This window comes from Cyprinus carpio, chromosome A16, assembly GCF_018340385.1.
Source record: "Cyprinus carpio isolate SPL01 chromosome A16, ASM1834038v1, whole genome shotgun sequence".
Taxonomy (NCBI): Eukaryota; Metazoa; Chordata; class Actinopteri; order Cypriniformes; family Cyprinidae; genus Cyprinus; species Cyprinus carpio.
In genome coordinates this window covers 18,041,574-18,061,172 of record NC_056587.1, presented here as the reverse complement: position 1 = coordinate 18,061,172, position 19,599 = coordinate 18,041,574, and the positions used below count along the sequence as shown (strand labels likewise).

The 19,599-nt window shown below is 36.1% G+C and overlaps 1 protein-coding gene and 1 pseudogene across 1 annotated transcript; both read right to left on the bottom strand.

Annotated features, from left to right (window-relative positions):
• Window positions 1–756: 756 nt before the first annotated feature.
• LOC109056009 (squalene monooxygenase-like) lies at window positions 757–7,812 on the bottom strand. Its single transcript, XM_042773084.1, has 11 exons — window positions 7,261–7,812; window positions 5,413–5,641; window positions 5,019–5,196; window positions 4,619–4,715; window positions 4,338–4,451; window positions 4,080–4,251; window positions 3,865–3,960; window positions 2,872–3,014; window positions 2,274–2,370; window positions 2,113–2,200; window positions 757–1,983 (listed from the first exon to the last, which is right to left on the bottom strand). Exons 1-11 carry the CDS (start codon window positions 7,525–7,527, stop codon window positions 1,791–1,793), a joined length of 1,674 nt encoding a protein of 557 aa, XP_042629018.1. The 5' UTR covers window positions 7,528–7,812; the 3' UTR covers window positions 757–1,790.
• A 2,148-nt stretch (window positions 7,813–9,960) lies between these two features.
• Window positions 9,961–15,620, bottom strand: LOC109056008 (annotated as a pseudogene).
• Between the last annotated feature and the right edge of the window lie 3,979 nt (window positions 15,621–19,599).

Below are 19,599 nucleotides of genomic sequence, written 5' to 3'. Positions count from 1 at the left end.
AAAGGTATCCTGCTAATACCATAGTATTTTGGAAGGTAATACAAAATGCCAAACATGTTTGTTAAATACGATGTGTCTTGTTATATGAATATGGTAATTCATTTAACATGGCATTCAGTTATTCAGGCTTGTGGTATATACATAAAGAGAGAGAGAGAGGCCTATATATAAACTTGAACTATAACTTTACTATGAAACCACCATACTACTATGGTAACACTTCTATATCTATGGAGAAAATTAATGGTTTATCATGCGTGCATAAATCTCCTTAATTTGGTTCAAGGAGGAAGTCTTATGTCAACATTTACTTGTGTAATCTGTCATTTCTGAGTAAAATTGCGTATTCATCGAGAAAAATATGTAAGGTGGTACTTTATTTCATGAAGTAAAAAGAGCTGAAAAGCAGGATTCGTCACGTCAGCATAGAGTAAAAATGTCTCATAGATCAAGTAATTTAAATGATTTATAATGATTAAATAAATTACAGAGACATGGTAATAGCGAAAATTAAATTTCCTTTTTTTCATCAAACGACACCGAGTCTCTGATTATGATGGATGATTGACAGGTGTCAAAATTAGGAGGGGTATTACTTGTTGGAAGGGTTTTGAACACTGTTCTATAGTAAAGATTATATTATTATATTATAAAGATCAGTGGTTTTGAGGCTATTATTATGGCCGGTTGCCATGACAGTACCGTTTCACTCATTGACAATATCGAGAATTTAGCAACTGTAGCACTGAAGAAGAATCATGTTTAATCTTTTTATTTTGTTTACAAGATCAGAGGGGCGCTTTTTTCATTCTGCTGGAGCAAGGGCGTCACCTGGTGGACGTATAATAATTTGCACAAAAATGTAGTTATCCCACAAACCTCTGTCCAATTATAAAAGAATGATACATTTTAAAATACAAAACCTGTAGAACAGGTTTCTCAAATGTTACTGGGTCATTCCAGTCTGTTATTATATTTAAAAAAGGACAAATTTTATGAAAGAACAATCCAAGAGTGGCTACATACACGCCAGAAATACTATGAACACAGAACCACAATCTCGTGGCTAAATTAGTCTTCACATTAAAGCTTTTGCCCTCTCCGCAGTAAATATTCACATGATTTTACTCTACTTTTTTCACATCATTTTTTGACGACACTAAATGTTGACTAGAAAACAACAGAGAAAGGCAAAAATGTCAAAATCATAATAAATGCACACAATTAAAAAAAAAAAGTCTGAAATATGTGCAATAAAGCAAGGCACGTGAGGAAAACAAGTGCTTCAGCCACAAATGAGATGCAGTCCCATTGATTGTCCTTAGTGTCTTAAAAACAGCTAAAATATATACACAATTTTACAACTTAAGCAGCCTAGTGGTTTAATCTTTATGAATTGATGAATTCACTTATTTTGTCCTCAGAAATGTAGTAAAAACACACATTTCTGACTGAACAAAAACATCAACAAGAAATTAAAACTGACCAGATTTACTTAATTCCTCTGAAACATGTCAGACTGCATACAAAATATTTTGTAAATGCTGTTCATGTTGACTTGAAAATAAAGCACAGGATTTTCCCTCGTTTAACTGCAGGCTAAGGCAAAATTCACTACATCATTAACACTTAATGTATGTCAATATAAGGCACGGTCTTTGTCTATTAATATCAGACACCATATGCATTTCCTCATCTGAGACTTGTTCCTCGTGCAGTGTCTGAAATAATGAGGCACGTTCCACGATTGAAGACATCGGTTTCTTTTTCAGTCTGAAAGAAGTTCCTTCCTAGTAAATCAGGTACTGTAACTCAGAGTAAATGAGAGGAAACATGACGGCACAGGCTCTGTACAGGATGGCTATGCTGTTGACCAGCGCTCGTGGTATTGTGAGCCAGGATTCAGATCTGAAGCTGAAGTATATGGCGTATAATGCCACAGCGAAAAAGTGGCCGATCAGAGTAAAGGGTTTCGGTGACAATCTGAGAAAACAGAAACAGATTAATGGTGTGAGAAGATGTCAGATATCTGCAAAAACCAGTGGAAGACATCTAACTTGAGGGGCATACTGATGTTTACAGTTCTGTGGCAGATTCTTTGTGAATACTTACACGGACAAGAGGCCGATCGGTCCATTGATGCATTCTCCGCCAAGCTTGAAATAGTGGAAACAGGCTTTTCTCAACTGATGCAGTGAATCTGAAAACAGATACTTTAGTTGTGAACTTTATGATTTTTAGAACTGTGAAAGCGAAATATTTTTGTCACTTACTGTCGGTCGCAGCAAAGAGTTCATACAGAGCTTGAGCCAAAACGTTCACCACAAATGAATGAGATGATTTCCGTTCCCAGTGGAATTTCTTCTTTGCCTGACAACAGCAACAGAGTCTTCAGTTTCTCAGCTCCACAATGATGATCAAACATTCATCCAATGCAATCTGTTCCAAAACCTGTTGAGGTGCCGTACTGTCTACAAATGCTTTTCTCTAATACAAAGCTTCTTTATTAGCATTGATGGTTCCATGAAGAACTTTTAAAATCCATGCAACCTTAAATGTTCTTAATAATATAAAAATCTTCTTGAGATTATTAAAAAATCTTTTAAGAACTGTTCACTGACAGATTCTTCAGAGGCACAAAACAAACCTTTTGGAACCTTTTAAGAGTGTATTGTCATGCCTAATCTAATAAGTATAAATGTATACATAAACCACAAATACATTTATCAATAAAAAATATTTTATTGCACATCTTTCAGTATGTAGTTGATATTAAATATGTTGTTGTTTTATGTTTAATGTGCAGTAAAGGTCAGAACTAGAAAAGTCTCTAATTTTCCACACTCTGACCATTGTAACTGCAGATGTTACCTGGAGCACAGCTGTGTTGTCACAGAGATCAGGGATGTTCTTGAGCAGCTCTCTCCAGATGCGGATGTCATTCAGCACCACACTCATGCCGCCGCCGGTCAGAGGATGACGCATGTTATACGCATCACCTAACAGCAGAACCCCTGAAGGAGGACAGGTGGGTCAACACTTTTCACTCAAAGTGCGTCCCAAATCACATACTTATGCACTATTCTATGACGTTTTTTAGTATGAATAGTCTGAGTAGTGCGTTCACACTAAAAATTCCAAAAAGAAAACATGCACTTTAAATACACGGATGATGCAGAATGTTGGACACTTCATGCACTCAACTGTTGCAGCTTTAATTACGTAGCGAAGAGGGAGAGGCCATCAGACTCTGATTATGAATGACAAAATAACCTTATATAATTCATACACTACATGTTTGAGTACATAGTGTATAAGTACATAGTGTATGAGTGCATAGTGTATAGTGCGTCATTTGGGACGCAGCTTCTGTGCATCTGGTCAGGATTTTGAGGGTTGTAAAAATGATGTTATGAGATCCAATGCTTAATTTAACTGTTCCGCTTTAATGTAAAGTTATGGTAAGGTAATGTATTGTAATGTAAGGTTCCATGCCTTAAAACTTAATTATTCCAACATTTGACCAGTCACTTTCTGATTAAGTCTCTTATGCTCACCGAGGCTGCATTTATTTGATTAGAGATACAGAAAAAAAACAGTAATATTATTATAATTTAAAATGGCTGTTTACTATTTGAATATATTTTAAAATGTACAGTAATTTATTCCTGTTATGCAAAACTGAATTTTCAGCATCATTACTCCAGTCTTCAGTGTCGCATGATCCTTCAGAAATCATTCTAATATGCTGATTGGCTGCTCAAGAAACATTTCTTATTATTATCAATGCTGAAAATAGTTGTGCTGCTTAATAACTTTTAGATACACATTTCAAAGTTTGGGTAAAGTATGTAATAAACTTACCTTGTTTATTGACTGGTGCGGGTGGCAGGAAGCTGGCGGGCATTGTTCTCAATCGATCATTCTGCAGAGCCAACATGAACGGCTCCTTTAAGTGCTCTGTTTAAGCAAAATACACATATTTGTAAGCATATTGTCATTTAAATGCCTAAATTGCATTGTTGTCATCTATAAAGAAATACAACTGAAACAACGATTTCAAAAATCCGTGATTGTACCTGGTAGTTGTGGGTAGATTTTTTCCGTCATGTACTGCATAAGGTCTCGAGGCATCTCTCCTCTGATGTCCACCAGAACCCGAGTTTCACTGGAGGAGATCTGATAGATCAACACTGGACTGGGATTAGCTAGAACCAGCTCTGCGTGGTTGGGCTTGAACTGAGGAGAGTCCTGGAAGAGAGCATCATAACACAATCAATCATTGTGTTACTTGGGAATTTTTAACAGAGAAATGCGACCGTCATCTTTATGTTTACCTTCATTATGCATCCAACAAAATGAGAAGACACTTTAGCTTTCCCAGAAATCAGATTCTTACGGAACTTGGAGAAACATCCGTCAGCAACTACAGTCAGGGGAGCATGGATCTCCTGAGAGAGAGAGAGAGAGAGAGAGAGAGAGAGAGTAAAATTGCAGCATTTGGATTTGCTCTTACTGCCAGAGCAAATCTAAATACCTGTGATCCATTTACCAATACTATATAAAACCATAACCATCCTTTTACAAATATTGCAACCCAGTGTCAGTGTGTCATTACCTTGATCGTCCCTGAATCCTTCTCCCTGTACAGAATTCCTGTCACACAACCATCTTCTTCTTCCAGGCTGGTCACCGTTCCCTCCTCAAACTTCACACTGTGCAAATAAGACATAATATTAGATCCATCAGCCTCCAAATCCTAATGATTCACAAAAGTGCATAGAGAACCAAGGCCACGGAAACACCAGCTAATACCTAAAGAACCTGTAGGTACTGTATAATCTCACCATATATGAAATCTACAGTCAAATCTTTTCTCTAGCAGTGGCTTTGTATATCAATTTTAAACAGCTAGTTCACACACTTTCTAATTTCTCTGAAAAACATAAGTAATGATAAGCACTAATCATCAGTCAGATCATTATAGTCATGTATTACAAACTGCGTCAGGTATTTACTTGGGCTCAGCGAGAGCAGCTCGGCGCAGTCCCATGATGAAGCGTCCATGATGGAAAGCACGTCCTCCCTGAATGCTGCTCTCCTGCTGGGGATACGGGATCTCCACCTCCGTTCGGCTCTCCAGGTCATGGATTACATAACCGTTGACCACATGGGCGTCCAGACCTTCAACAGCATCTAAAGAAGAAGACAAACAGTTTGTGAATATAAAATGCAGAGCTGAAAAGTGCAATTTAATTTATGTGAATTTAGATATTACAGATCTATGCAATAAAAGCACACTTGGTCCATTTATTAGATATTTAAAAAATATGTTAGGAGGATTTGAACAAGCATGCATTTAATATAAAGATCAGATGAAGTGTACTGTAATTATAAACAGGATTTCTGTACCCTCCAGCCCAAGTTCCTTGAGTGCCCGATATCCTCCCGGCTGAAGAAGTTCTCCCACTATCCGATCTGGTTCTTTCATGTCCCTCTCCACCACTGTGACCCTCCGGCCGTCTCGGGCCAGAACGGCGGCCATGGCTGACCCCAGCACACCTGCGCCCACTATGATGACCTCTGGATCCTCTCCCTGACTGGACTGACTGTCTGTCGCCCTCTTTCGCTTTACATCTCTCTAGTTTGAAAGAGTGATGAAAGAATGAGTATTCTAATAATAATATTTATTTACTGAAAATAGTTAGAAACGTCATTAACAAGACAAAAAACACATTGTTTTACATCATGTTTATAGTTAACCAAAACTTAAACCATAAAAATATATATTTGTTACTTATAATAAACGTTAACTGAAATTAAATAAAATATACAAAAACCTAAACTTATTTTATTTCAGCCATTTTCTAAGGGAACATTTACATTTATGATTTACAACTAATAAAATGAAATAAAATGAATAAAAGCTGTATAGACATTTTATTTATTTTTTTAAATGTCAAATACACACAAAAATACTTAAAGTGCCCCTATTATGCCATTTTTAAGGTTGCTAATATGTTTTATGAGTGTCCTTAAACAGGTTTACATGCATGCAAGGTCAAAAAACATGTTCGTTTTCTCAGAAAATAGATTTAATTTTACCTCATTTCTAAATGATTCATAAACGACTTGTGCGGAACAGTTCAAAGAATCAGTCTCTCTAAACCCCGCCTGTCTGTGAGCCATCACTACTCTGATTGGTCAGATGGCGCAGTCCTTTGTGATTGGCCCAGAGCCGTAGAGGGATCTCTCTACGGCTCTGGATTGGTCTACCATGTACAGCGCCTTGACAGAATAATAACTTTATCTATCGTGCACTGTCGGCGTCACAACTTTGCAGATTGTTCACATACAGCTACATGACACACTGCAAAGGTAATAGTCGAAAAGGCATAATAGGGGCACTTTAAAGGTGCTGTATGTAGGATTGACACCGAGTGGCTGAACTAGGTATTGCAGTCCAAATTCAAAATACTGGAGAGGGTTTTTTTCACCTGGCCCCTCCTCCTCAGACTTGACAGGTTGCCAGAGTGACGACACAAACAGGAAGAGCGCACTTGACGATGAATGAAATGAAATACACTGCGTTTTCCTCTAACTGGCAACCCGGGGTGCCGAAATACAATTGGGTAAACTGGCAGTGGGCGCCGGGCGGGTTTCACAAACCCAAACAAAAACGGACATTCCGGCCCGGAACGCACATTTTCAAAGGAGAATAACTGACTGTAGCATTGTTTTTCAGATAAACAAGTATGTTAATTTAGCATGATTCTTTAATATCTGCAAACATATTATGGTATTTTTATGCTTTAGTAGAGAAAATGAAAACAGGAAATATAAACGAATTCAAATTATTAATAAAACCAATAATAGTATCTCACTGATAAAAATAACAATTGATGAAAAAATAACACTGTTTTACATATATTCTCTGTGGACCTCTTATAATGTAATAAGAATAAATGTGCGGGATTTTTATGCTTCAAAAAATTAAATAATAATCTGTAATATGTTTCTTATCTACCAAACCCGACAATTATTTAAATAAATAATTAAATAACAGAAAGAAAGATTGCACAGTCCAGTTTTTTCAATCGTTTGTAATAACATAACTCTCGTAATAACTTGTTATTAGTGGTGAAATATTTCCAGTGATCATTTTAACAGCTTAAAATAGTCAACATGGAAACTAAATGATCAATTAGCTATACAGAAAAAAATAATAAAATAAAAACAAAGACAAAAACACTATCTCACCTTCTTAGAAGTGCGACTGCAACTGTCTGTAGTGGACTTGGAGAAGAGTTTTTTGGTCGGAGGAAATGAAGTCAAGAGGTTGAGAGGCATCTGGACAAATTGAGGCGCTTTGAGCGTCTGTCCGCGAAAGCCGAGACACGTGACCATCAGACCCACGGACACGCACAGCACCGCAGCCACGATCAGCTCCCGGGGCGCGTCACTCACCAGAGCATCGCATTTCTTATAGATATATGTAAAACTTGCAATTCCAAGAAAGGTCCACATGTCGAAAATCAGTTCAAATATCAAAACAAAACGAAAAAAGAAAATAAGACAGCTTTATGACGTTCAAAAATGTCAATAGCAGTCTCAAAAGACAAGCACAGGTGATCAGACTTTTGAGTTAGTGTTCCATACAACAACTGTGGGGAAAAAATAGTATCCGTTTTTCTTAATAATTTAGGTCATGAATTCAAAAAAAGCCTCTTATTATAAATAATCATAAAAAAAAGTAGGTATAGTATCCAGCACATAAGTGCACTCGAGCTGGTGCGATTCTTCTAGGTGATGCTGAATAATTTATGATAATGAGGGCGCGGATCTTCTTGCAGTTTGTAGACAGCAGCGTCCCGCCTCCTCTCTTTAGAACGAACCAATCAGAAGCGAGTATTCGATGAGCAGAGCTCACGCTATCTGGCCATTGGCCCATCCAAGGCTGCTGGTTGGCGAATGGACTGCAGTATGATGTGATGTCACAGAGAGGTTGCGTTTGGCAGATGTTGCGAGTAAAGAGCGTTGTTTAACATAGTCCTAAAAGTGCACGTTGTATTAAAAAGGGCTAAAATACATTTATGCCTATACATTGGGGAGAATAAATAATTATATACTTTATATAAATAATAATAAAATGTGTTATTAGTGTGGTATACATGGAGAACAGAGTAGATACATTTATTAAAGTGTTAAAGATAGTGTAACTGTCAAAAACTGATCCTTTGCTAAGTATAGCATACTTAATCTACACAAAATCACACATTGAGGTTAACAAGGAAGACCAGAAAACTCAATTTAACTCATGACTAATAAAAACAAACAACGCTATGTAAAATGAGAGCTTATGGCATGATGTCATGATGATAAAAGAAAACCTTGACCTCACACCATAAAACAAGGATATCCTGTTTGTTTTCTTTTTTCTTTTTTCCACAAAAGACATGCTTGCAGAGTTGTTTATATACATTTTTGTTGTATTACCTTTAATTTATGATTATTTAAATGAATAATATAGCAAATGTAATCTAATAATCAACATTGAAAATAATAAAACTTTAAAATAAAAACTCTGTACGCATTATAAGTAATGCCAGTAAAAAAATAAATAATAAAAAAAATTATAATAATCCTAAAATAGTTTTCACTGTCTCTATGGGATAAAAAAAAAAACATTTTAGGATGAAATGACATGGACATGATTTCAAGAAATTTTCACCTTAAAATTTCATAAACACAGTAGGCCTTTTTATTTTAAACTCCTTGCAAAAGACAGTTCCACCCTCGTCTAATGACTGTAATCGTGTGAGATTCTGGCCAGCTGTGTTGTGCATCTCAAGCGTCTGTGTGTTTGAATGAGTTTGGTCTTTTCATCTGGGCTTCTTCACAGTCGAGTGTGTCGTCAAGAAGATGCGCTCATAATCATAATTACTCTCTGACACACTGAATGTACTCTGAGGATGTTTGGAAGCCATAGCAGCTCCGCAGCAGGAGGGACAAATTTTGTTGCTCAAAAGAATCTGGATGCTTTAATAAGGTGGTGAGAAATCAAATTATGTTTTATTAAATAAAAGTGCATTTGAGAATTATGATCGTGTGTATTCAAACAGTTGGCATATGTCAGGTTTTAAACATTAGAGGAGCTTGATGTAATGCATTTCTGCTTTTGAGTCAGAAAAAAATAATTATTTTATTTCAATATTAAAAAGAGCTAGGCAAATTATTTGACCAATGTTGCATCTGACTTTGTCTTAATATGCTTTAAAGGGATACTCCACCCCAAGATTTTTCCACTAATCACTTACCCCCATGTTGTTCCAACCCCATAAGAACTTTTTTTTTTTTTTAATATCCAGCATTTTTTAAAACTCATGTTTCTCTTACTCTCTTTGAATAATTCTTGTTTTGTAAATTAGAAACAAATCAATGTCGGCAGTTCAACCTGTAACCACACGGTGTCTCTCTCTCTCTCTCTCTTTACCCAATAATTTCTCAATAATGGCAGCATTTCAGACAAACACTTTTTCCTGTCTTCAAGAGGCAAGTTAACTAGACCTCAAACATAAAATGAATGCATTATACACTTAAAAGAAAATGAAAGTATTTTACATTTAAATATGTAAAAAGTTAAGTAAACAGGAACAAGTTTTAACAACCAGGAATATTCACTATTAAGCAGAAACTCTATTGTAAATTTCCCCAGCTGGTTATGAAATACAGTGCAATACAACAGCTGTTTTCTGTGTGAGAAGTGCTTTATTTTCATGCTGTTTTACGAGAGTATAAGCCCTTAAACAAAAATAATCACACTTAAATGTCTAAAGGAGGAAAAACTGCCTTTTTTGTTAACTATCACCATGTGTGTAACTTGAAATGTTTATGTTAATGTTACAAAAATGTTACGCTTTTCTAACCATTTTAGCATGAGGACAAATAGAAACCAGTCACTTTCACTGCTCAGGTGTTTAGTTTATTGTAATGAAGTTATAAAATATCTGATGCAGAAAAATCAACAAATTTAAAAAGCACAGGACAGTACCCAGACTCATAAATACAATATTTACACATTATAGTACACAAGAAAAAACAGCAGGGTCTTTGGTCTGAAAAGCTACATGGAGAAAAAAAAAAAAAAAGAGTTTAACCCATTGCTACAGTTCATGAATATTTTTATAACGTAGCCTCTATAGCACACATGAACGAATGCTTTGGCTTGGTGGAGAAAGGGCCATTCCTTTATAGATGTTGTTTACTCAATAAACAACATGCTTCATTTTCCAATACCATTGCACCTGAAGGCAAAATAAATCCACCGAATTTACCAGGCACTGAGAATGAGGCACTTGTGCACCTGGCTAGCGAGACTAAGGATTGGCACGTGGAGGATGCTACACATATTGATTATTAAGAGTTCTCCTATGCGGTGGAATCTGATGGCTTTTTGTCTTTCTTCTTTTTCTTAGTCTTCTTGGCCTGGCAGGGTTTGCACATGCAGCACAGGATGCAGGGAGAGGCCAGCAGCAGCAGTGGTGATGTCACTAGCACGATGATGCTGACGCCCACCAGTATACCGACCACCTGAACATCACAACAACACAAACGTCTGAGCAGAAAGTCAACCAGGATCTTACTGCATGCGAGTAGTTTTCATCTAACTTCTTAATAGTAACAGTCTAATTCTGCTGATAAAAATGAGTCAACTAAAAAAAAAGGAGCAAAAATCATAAAAAAAAATCTGTGCCTTCTAAAACTAGACATCAAAGTTAATTGGAAATGAGTAAATGTCTGACATAATGAAAAACAATGCATACTGGCATTCCAGCTAACCTGTGTCCTGTTCCACATGACAGAAGCTCTGGAGTGTCCCAGCTTGTTTCTGCATGGTCCTTTATCATAATGTCTCAGAAATATATCGCCCTGTAACGTAGGGACATTTACGTTTATTCATTCAGCAGACGCTTTTATCCAAAAAGGCTTAAAAATGATAAATGTCACAACAAAGAAAGATATAGTAAATGTGTGTAAAATAACACAACAACAATATTGTTATTATTTAAATTTTATAAGATATTTAAATATTCATATATTACTATTATTATTATCAAAAGATACTTATATTATATTAATTTTCTTTTTCAATTATAATAATAAATGTTTTAATAATAATAATAAATAAATTATTAAAAGGGAAAATTGTTGTTGCTGTTATTCCTAAATATTGAAAATTAATATTATATTAAAACTGAATTAATAGAAAAATAATAGAATTTTATTACTATTAGTAGTATTAGTAGTAGTGTAATAAAATTACATTTTAATAAAATATTTAATGAAATATTAATATTTTATTATTCATATAATAGATACTTTTAATTTGATTAGTTTTCATTTTTAATTATGACATTAAAATGTGTTTTAATTTTAAATTATTTTAGTAGTAATAATAATAATAACTATTATTATTATTATTATTATTATTATTATTATTATTATTATTATTATACATTTACAATGTTGTGTCCAAAAAACAAAGGTGTGCCCGTAGAACATGTGCAATCTGTACTGCTTCTAATATCATGATTTAATCGTGGTACTATGTCCAAAAAATATAAATTAATGTGATACTGTGATTTAATCATTAACAGTACAAACCATGGTATGATTGTAATACCATGGTATGTCTAGTGTCGTAGTGTCCAAAATAATTTGTGTTGGTGGCAGAACATTTATAAAGCCCTAGAATCACTTACATCCAGATTCTGTAGGCAGTACCAGCAGAACGTGTGTTTGCAGCTCTTGCAGAGCATCTGCGCGCAGCCCTGATTGCGCTCTATGTAGACGCCACACACTGGACACTGCTTAATGGCTGCATCAGTATCAGCGCTGCTCAGTTCAATGCAGAGAGGACACACAGAGCACGTTCAGAGGGCCGTGTTATGGAACTGAATAATAAACAGTTATTCGTTCAGTGGTAAATCGGTCACACTGACCTGTCTTCTGATGATGCCATCAGTGGCTGGTGCTGGGAACAGGAGTGACCATCTATCCACGGGCTTCTGCAGTCGCAGCAGAAGACAGCATGGCACGTGGGGCAGGGCACAGGAACTGGTTTGCCTTCGGTTCCGGGTGCCACACTGCACACGGCCTGGCAGTCCAGCTTGGGACACCAAGCCTTACTGGGGTCTAACTGAACTCCTGAAAGAAACCAAAAGAAAGTCTGAGGTGAAAAAAAACATTCAAAGCTTAAAAAAAAAAACAGATGTTCATTTGCTTGCAAATTTCACTTCCTCATTGACATTTTTTCATGGAGGTTTACTGTTAACAGTCACAAATCCGGGACGTTCTTGCCGTCTCAGGAAGACTTCTGCGAATACTAACGTCAGTTTGCTCTGACACCATAGACAGTCTAGACGATTACTAGTATGTTGGGAGCAGTTCAGATGCAGACAGAGGCGGTGGAAGAAGAAAATCCCAAAGCTCCTGCTGTCTGAATAAGCTCATTGTTTACGGTTCTTCTATAAACGCGAAGCTGGACCTTGGCAGCAGACACAAACCAGCCACATGAACTATGACTCAGAGAAGATGCAGCACACTCACACTTGAGCCGTAGGATAAAAACTGATAGTCATAACTTTTCTGATTCTAAAATATACAATTATTGACCATACGCTCATAGTCTAAGGCAGGGGTGTCAAACTGCAGAGCCCTGCAGAGTTTAGATTCAACCCTAAATAAACACAACTGATCCAACTAATCAAGTCGTTCAGATTTATTTGAAAACTACATGGTATGTGTGTTGGAGCAGGGTTGGAACAAAACTCTGCAAGGCTCCGGCCCTCCATGAATTGTGTTTGACACCAAGAGATCTGATTTTTGAAACAACACAATATAGTTCAAATCAGCAATAACCACTGACTGACATAAATAGTCTAGTAAGCCTAAAAGTATGCTTCTTTATAACTCAAACGCTTAACTAAAACTGTTTGTTCCTGCCTTTCACATTCAGTGATTTTCAGTGATGGTTCCAGTAACACTGTCTTTCATGAGTTATTTTGGGAAGCGGCATATAAATACATGCATACATACATGAAGCAGGACAAGCACGTACCTCTTTCAAATCGGAGCCGCTGATAGAGTTCAAACTGATCGCTGGGGGCAAATAAGGCGAGCTGTACAAAGAAGGATATGAATTCATACTCAGGTCATGTTGGAACAGCACATCTTGATAAACGGTACATCAGGTTTGCAAATCAGATCTTGTGTAGGAGATAATATACTGTCAGCTGGACGACATCCCAAAATAAATCCAGATGTAGGTACATGATCCTGCTTATCAAACATCTACATAATAAATACAATTTGAAATGTTTATTTTATCACAAGAAAAAGACTGAAATAATACTAGAGACTTTTTAGCATTTACATGAAACATTGAAACAGTGTCAGAACAAAGTTTTCCAAAGACCAGAGTTATGACACCAGGTTATATTTATATGACTGTACTTTGATTTATGATGCATTAGTTCACAAAGCAGGTTGGTTAAGATCATGAGGGGAAAATAATACTGGGACTTGTGGAAACATTTGACTGATGAAAAACATTTGTGATAAATAAAGCCATTGTGTTCTTGTTGAGATTAATGCTGTGGCAATCAAAGCAAAATGAAGATTTAGGCTAAACAAACCCAGACAAATTTCATCAAAGCTTTTTGTGTTCAAGGTTAAGGCTAATTTTGTCACTAGGGTGATCTGAGTGGTTGCTAGGGGGTTGCTTTTGTGAGTCAACTCCAAAACTCTGTTAATTTACACTACTGTTGTAAAAAAGTATTAATTTTTAAGAAATTAATACTTTTATTCAGCTAGGATTAATTAAATTGAAAAAAGGGTAAAATGTTTCAAAGAAATACTGTTCTTTTGAACTTTCTTTTCATCAAAGAATCCTGAAAAATCCATCAGTTTCCACAAAATATTAAGCAGCAAAACGGTTTTCAGCATTGATAATAATAAGAAATTTTTCATGAGCAGTCAATCAGCATATTTATAATTATTTCTGAAGGATCATGTGACACTGAATACTGGAGTAATGATGCTAAAAATTCAGCTTTGCATCACAGAAATAATTTACATTTTAACTTAATAAAAATGGTTATTTTAAATTGTAAATCATTTCTCAATATTACTGTATTTCTAATCAAATAAATGCTGCCTAGGTGTTAGGTAGTGAAAGGATTTCCATACTGTCAGTGTAAACAACAGTGTTTGTGCAGTCAATATTTGTAGCCTGATCTGTGGAACTGGAAACTGTTGTTGACTGAGAAAGAAGAACAGAGAGCGAGACAGACAAACGTACCTCAGAATCCAGCAGAGTTCCGGTGTTCTTGCAGGCTGGATCAGGGCAGGTGATGGCACTGCCCGCGCCGCCCCGAATAGCCAGCTGGACATACTGCCTTAAACACTGCAAACACAACAGAGCTGTGACTTTTGTGCGGTGTGTGTGTGTGTGTGTGTGTGTGTGTGTGTGTGTGTGTGTGTGTGTGTGTGTGTATGTGTATATATATATATATATATATATATATACAAATACACAAAGTTTTAGACAAACAGATTTTATCTTCTACAACCAGAATTTTTTTTTTTTATGTGTGTGTTTGTGTATGTTATCACGAGATACTATTCTAGTTTTTTGGTAATATTTAATATTTTCCATTTTCATTTTCATTACAAATTTAGTCATTTTGTTTTTGCCATTTTTATCAATACTTTTTGTGCCTTTTCTTAAAAAACATCTATATAGTTTTTAATAATTATTTCAGTTTTTATTTTTGCTATGCAAGTACAACCAGTTAAATAAAAATTAAAAATGTTGCCTTGGCAACTAGCTGAATTAAAATAGGCTTTTTTAACTAACACAAATGTTGTTTATTTCAACTAACACTTTTAGTTTTCATTACCCTAGCTATAATATCCCTAGTCAAGATGATTAATGTTCAGAATGAAACATTGATTTGATATATTATTAGCAATATTTTGCTTTTCAGGGGAAGCAATTGTTGAATGAATGTTGAGAGTACAATAGGAGAAAATGTTTTAACTTAAATAAATGCCACATTTCAGCATAAAAACCATAAAAAGTCAAATGAATTGTAAATCTGACCCCCAAGATTTGATTCAGAGGAATAGGCTAGATTTGGCTAATCTTAGACGGCATGTGAAAGAAATATCCCCAGCTCAGTGAGACTGAAAACTATTGTGCTTTGTTTACTGTATTTCTTTGACACAACCTTGTGCTAATAACCCAGACCACAACTAGAGATAAACACTTGCTTATGGCAAGATGTTTGTGAAAATTATTTTCCTATATTACTAGTACTAATGTAATGTATGTAATAGCAACTCGCATGACAACACACTTCAGTTTTTAAGATAAATATAGACTATTCAGCAATGCTCTTACCTGCACACAGAACACACAGTTACAGGACTGCAATGTGCTGGTGTCCAGTTCAGGACAGTCGGTCAGGCAGAGTTTACAGTGGATCATGGCTTTTCCTGCCTCCTGTTGTTGTTTAGCCCTTAAACTTCAGAAATAGTGAAGTAATGTCCTCCATGCTTCTAAAGAGAGGAACAAACAAAGCTGTAATGGATAGAGTTCTAACGTCAGAAAGGTTTCAAAACGCAGGTTACGCACTCCAATTGAGTAATAACGGAAAGAATGTAAATTTATACATCTGAAGTCATTTTTTGCATGAGAATCACACGCAGACCACACAGAAGCATTTAAAAACTGTAAAAACTCACTGTTAGTCACAGACTGTCTAATCTCATTTTGTGTTGTGAACACCAACTCAAAACCTGCTCAGCCTTCCCTCTTAATGAGACACAAAACGAGTCGATCCGGAAGAACAAGATCTAGGTTCCACCCAGAATGAACTCACTGCTTTATGAAGTCTTCCAGTCAACATTCCTGTCCCGCATGGTGACTGAATCCCAAACAGGAAGAAGTCATAATAACATAATCCAGGATAAAGCTAGATTAGAGGGCCCTGCCTGCCTCGACAGGTCAGAAAAATAGAGAATGGGATGAAAGCATGAGGTGGAGAGAATGGAGACATTTTTATCCATGGCACATTTGTGCTCTTTACATTTATGTATCCTCAGTCACGATCAATATGGATAACGTCACTGCCCTAAATCTCCACTGTCTACCCAGTCAGTATTGATTGGCAAGACACGTGCAACGTTCACTGACACTTGCAAGTTTTTTTCCGCCCATGTCATTGTCCTTTTGACAGAGAGCTTGCACTGTTTTTGGAGCTTCAACCCTTGTGACCGAACAAGAATAAAGATTTAGGAAAAAATGGTATAAGGAAATGTGCTGAATCAGTCTGTGTGTGTAAATAATTGCAAAAAGAAAAAAAACAGGAAAGGGTTTTTGTTGTTGTTGTTATTTTTTCAAACACTAAATCCCAAACCAAAGAATAAAGGATCAGAAACAAATGGTATTTAATAATTAGGAAATGTGCTGAATCAATGTCTGGCAGGACTATGATTAATGTCCTGAATCACTATTGATCAGCCCAAAAACATACTTGGTTTAACCTCATAAAGTGGGTCACTCGGTAAATCTAGGTGAGCTCTCTGGCATTTCTCAGCAGTGAACATTATTTACATACTTTGATTTTGAGCACAGGGAAGTGAATCACATGGCCGTTCCCAACAATTATTAATATGATGATGCAGTAAGATCTTGCCAAATGGGGAACTGAAAATAATTCAGCTCTAATCATTTTAGTAAACAACTATTTAGTGCTTATTTTTGATGTCTGACTTTTGAAAGACTTTACTTTTTGGTCAAAACAATATATACTGTAAAAAAAAAAAAATAATGCATGGCATGCAAGTCTGTAAGCAATGAAACTCAGGCCAAACATTCCAGCAATAAACTAGAAATTTCAGCCATGCATAATTGCAGATTTCCTATTATCCATTAAATGACATTTGCATAAATGTGGAGTACACACACTGATAAATACTATAGCTGTGTCCCAAACTGCATACTGTATGAGTAGGTACTACATTTAATGAGAAACCTACTTGGTGTAAAGAAGTTTGTTTTACAGAGTATGCATGTGTGTAGTAAGAACGCAATTCGTATGTACTACATCAGCCATGCTGACAATAGCATCCATCACACTGCTTTCCTGAAATCTTCACTAGCTTGCTTCCTAATCTAGTTAGGAAATTAATAAACCTTGCACTGTATATTAAAAATATTATTGGCTCCTTGACAAATGGCGTTTGTTTCCCTTTTGAGGGTCACTTTGGATAAAAGCGTTTGCCAAACAGATAAATATAAATGTAAATTCATGACTCCTCTCCCGTGGCCTAATGGGATAGATACTGTAGTCTACTGGATGCGCACTTCAGAATCTTGGTGGAAGAATTAATCCAGATACTTCGCCTACTTTGTTTATGTACTTTGTCTCCAACTTTTTTATAGGGAAGCAGGCATATTTAGAGAAAGGGCATGTTAGACACCTTACAATGCAGTACCTTCGATATGACGAGACACAAACTGTATTACAATACCTCTATTTACTCGATGTAAACATGTGACGCTGTAGCAAACTACTTTCTCTTTATCGTAAAAAGTAATAGGCAGCATATACTGCGCAGTATGCAGTACACTAATACTCAGTTCAAGTCCATTGTCCGTTGTGACGTCGTAGAGCTTTTTCCTAATAACAAACAACTATTCTGCCAATAAATGTTAGTGTTACTGTAACTCTAGTACGGTTACTGTCAGGCATAAAATACACGTTTAATATTCTTCATTTTCACACAAACACACTGCAGCTCCCACGAAACAAATCAGCTCAAATAAAGATAAGGTAGTGCTTTAAAACTTAATGTGTTGCCTACCTAGACCGCATTTTTGCGTAACTTGCGCATCAAAACCAGAAGGCGAATGACGAAGTGAAATGGTTGAGAATCTACAGTAGGTGGGGGTACAATATGTTTTGAGACGCAGTAATAAACTCAGCTCACCTTTCACTGCACTCGTGTCCACCGCAGTGATTACCCCACGCGCATCTGAGAGTGAAGATGCTGAAGATTCCTGGATGATCGACAGACAGGCTGCTTTACATCCCCGCACATACAGCTCGATCACGAAGAGCATCAAGTTCTACAAGGGTGCGTATGCATTTGTGTGAAGTTATCGGACTGTGTTAAAGGGTTTGGCCACTTCCTGTTTTCTCCTCCCACTGACGTTCAACGTTAACTCTTTCAATCATGAGTCTTTCGAATATTCTCAAATTGTGCTTGGAAGTTATTAATAATAATAATAATATTTTTAAAAAATACACATACATACACACACATATACAGATATTTGCTATTTGATATTTGTTCAGCAGCAGTATGTCTTAAAGGGTTACTCCATCCAAAAAATGAAAATTTTGTCATTAATCACTTACCCCCATGTCGTTCCAAACCTGTAAAAGCTTTGTTCGTCTTCGGAACACAGTTTAAGATATTCTGGATGAAAACAGGGAGGCTTGAGACTGTCCCATAGACTGCCAAATAAATAACAGTGTCAAAGTCCAGGAAAGTATGAAAAGCATCGTCAGAATAGTCCATCTGCCATCAGTGATTCAACCATAACGTTATGAAGCGATGAGAATACTTTTTATACACGAAGAAAACAAAAATAACGACTTCATTCAACAATTCCTCTCCTCTGTGTCTCTCCAAATCAGTGTAGCTCCATTTTGGCAATTTTGAGCAGTACGCAGATGGCGTATGCTCTTCTGTATCAGCCGCACCACAAGGATATGTTTTTATGTGTATTTACGCTTTGGTTTGAAAGCAAACAACGCATCGGCACAGCGTGGCTGACACAGAAGAGCGTACGCCTTTTATTGTTACTATTAAATATTATAAAAATATTTAATAGTAACAACAAAATATATTGCAATGCAAACTCTGGGCTTTCATTTCCCTCATCTTGCTTTACACTCAGAGCCTATCAAACTAATTTTGAAACATAACAAGGATGTAATCATTTTTATTTCACTGTCCCATTCTAAAACCTTGGATTGTTATTCACTAGTTAAATGCATTAGACAGTGCTTATGTTCATTATCAGGAGATGAGGAAGCTAAAAAAAATCTAATAATATTAAATATTTTAATCTTTTTAAATTTATAATAAACAACCGTGTACATCAGTACCCTCTAGTGACAAAATAAAATGTCTACCCAGGGGACAACTGTTCTAGTGTCATGTTACCTAAATAATACAACCTCAACATTTTCAAACCCTGACATAACATAAGAAAGATACTCAAGCTGTTTTGAGGCGTTTCCTCCTTTCCCTGAAGCAGATATGACAACTAATAACAAGAAACTTGACATCAGTCACATAAGACATCAGCAGATGACATAATGTATTTCCATTGCTCTAGTCTAGATCATGGGCTTGACATTCATATATCCATAACATTCCATTACAACTAATTTACTCTCCAGTACTCACCTTCAGATCCCAGTCTAATGGACTATTAAGTTATCAAAGAAAAAAAAT

What these genes read in the sequence shown, in the direction of transcription:
- LOC109056009 (XM_042773084.1), bottom strand. Translation starts at nt 7,527, where the DNA reads ATGTGGACCTTTCTTGGAATTGCAAGTTTTACATATATCTATAAGAAA. An exon ending in GCAGTCGCACTTCTAAGAAG is followed by an intron (nt 5,642 to 7,260) that starts GTGAGATAGTGT and finishes CTTTCAAACTAG; the next exon opens with AGAGATGTAAAGCGAAAGAG. An exon ending in GCTGCTCTCGCTGAGCCCAA is followed by an intron (nt 4,716 to 5,018) that starts GTAAATACCTGA and finishes TTATTTGCACAG; the next exon opens with TGTGAAGTTTGAGGAGGGAA.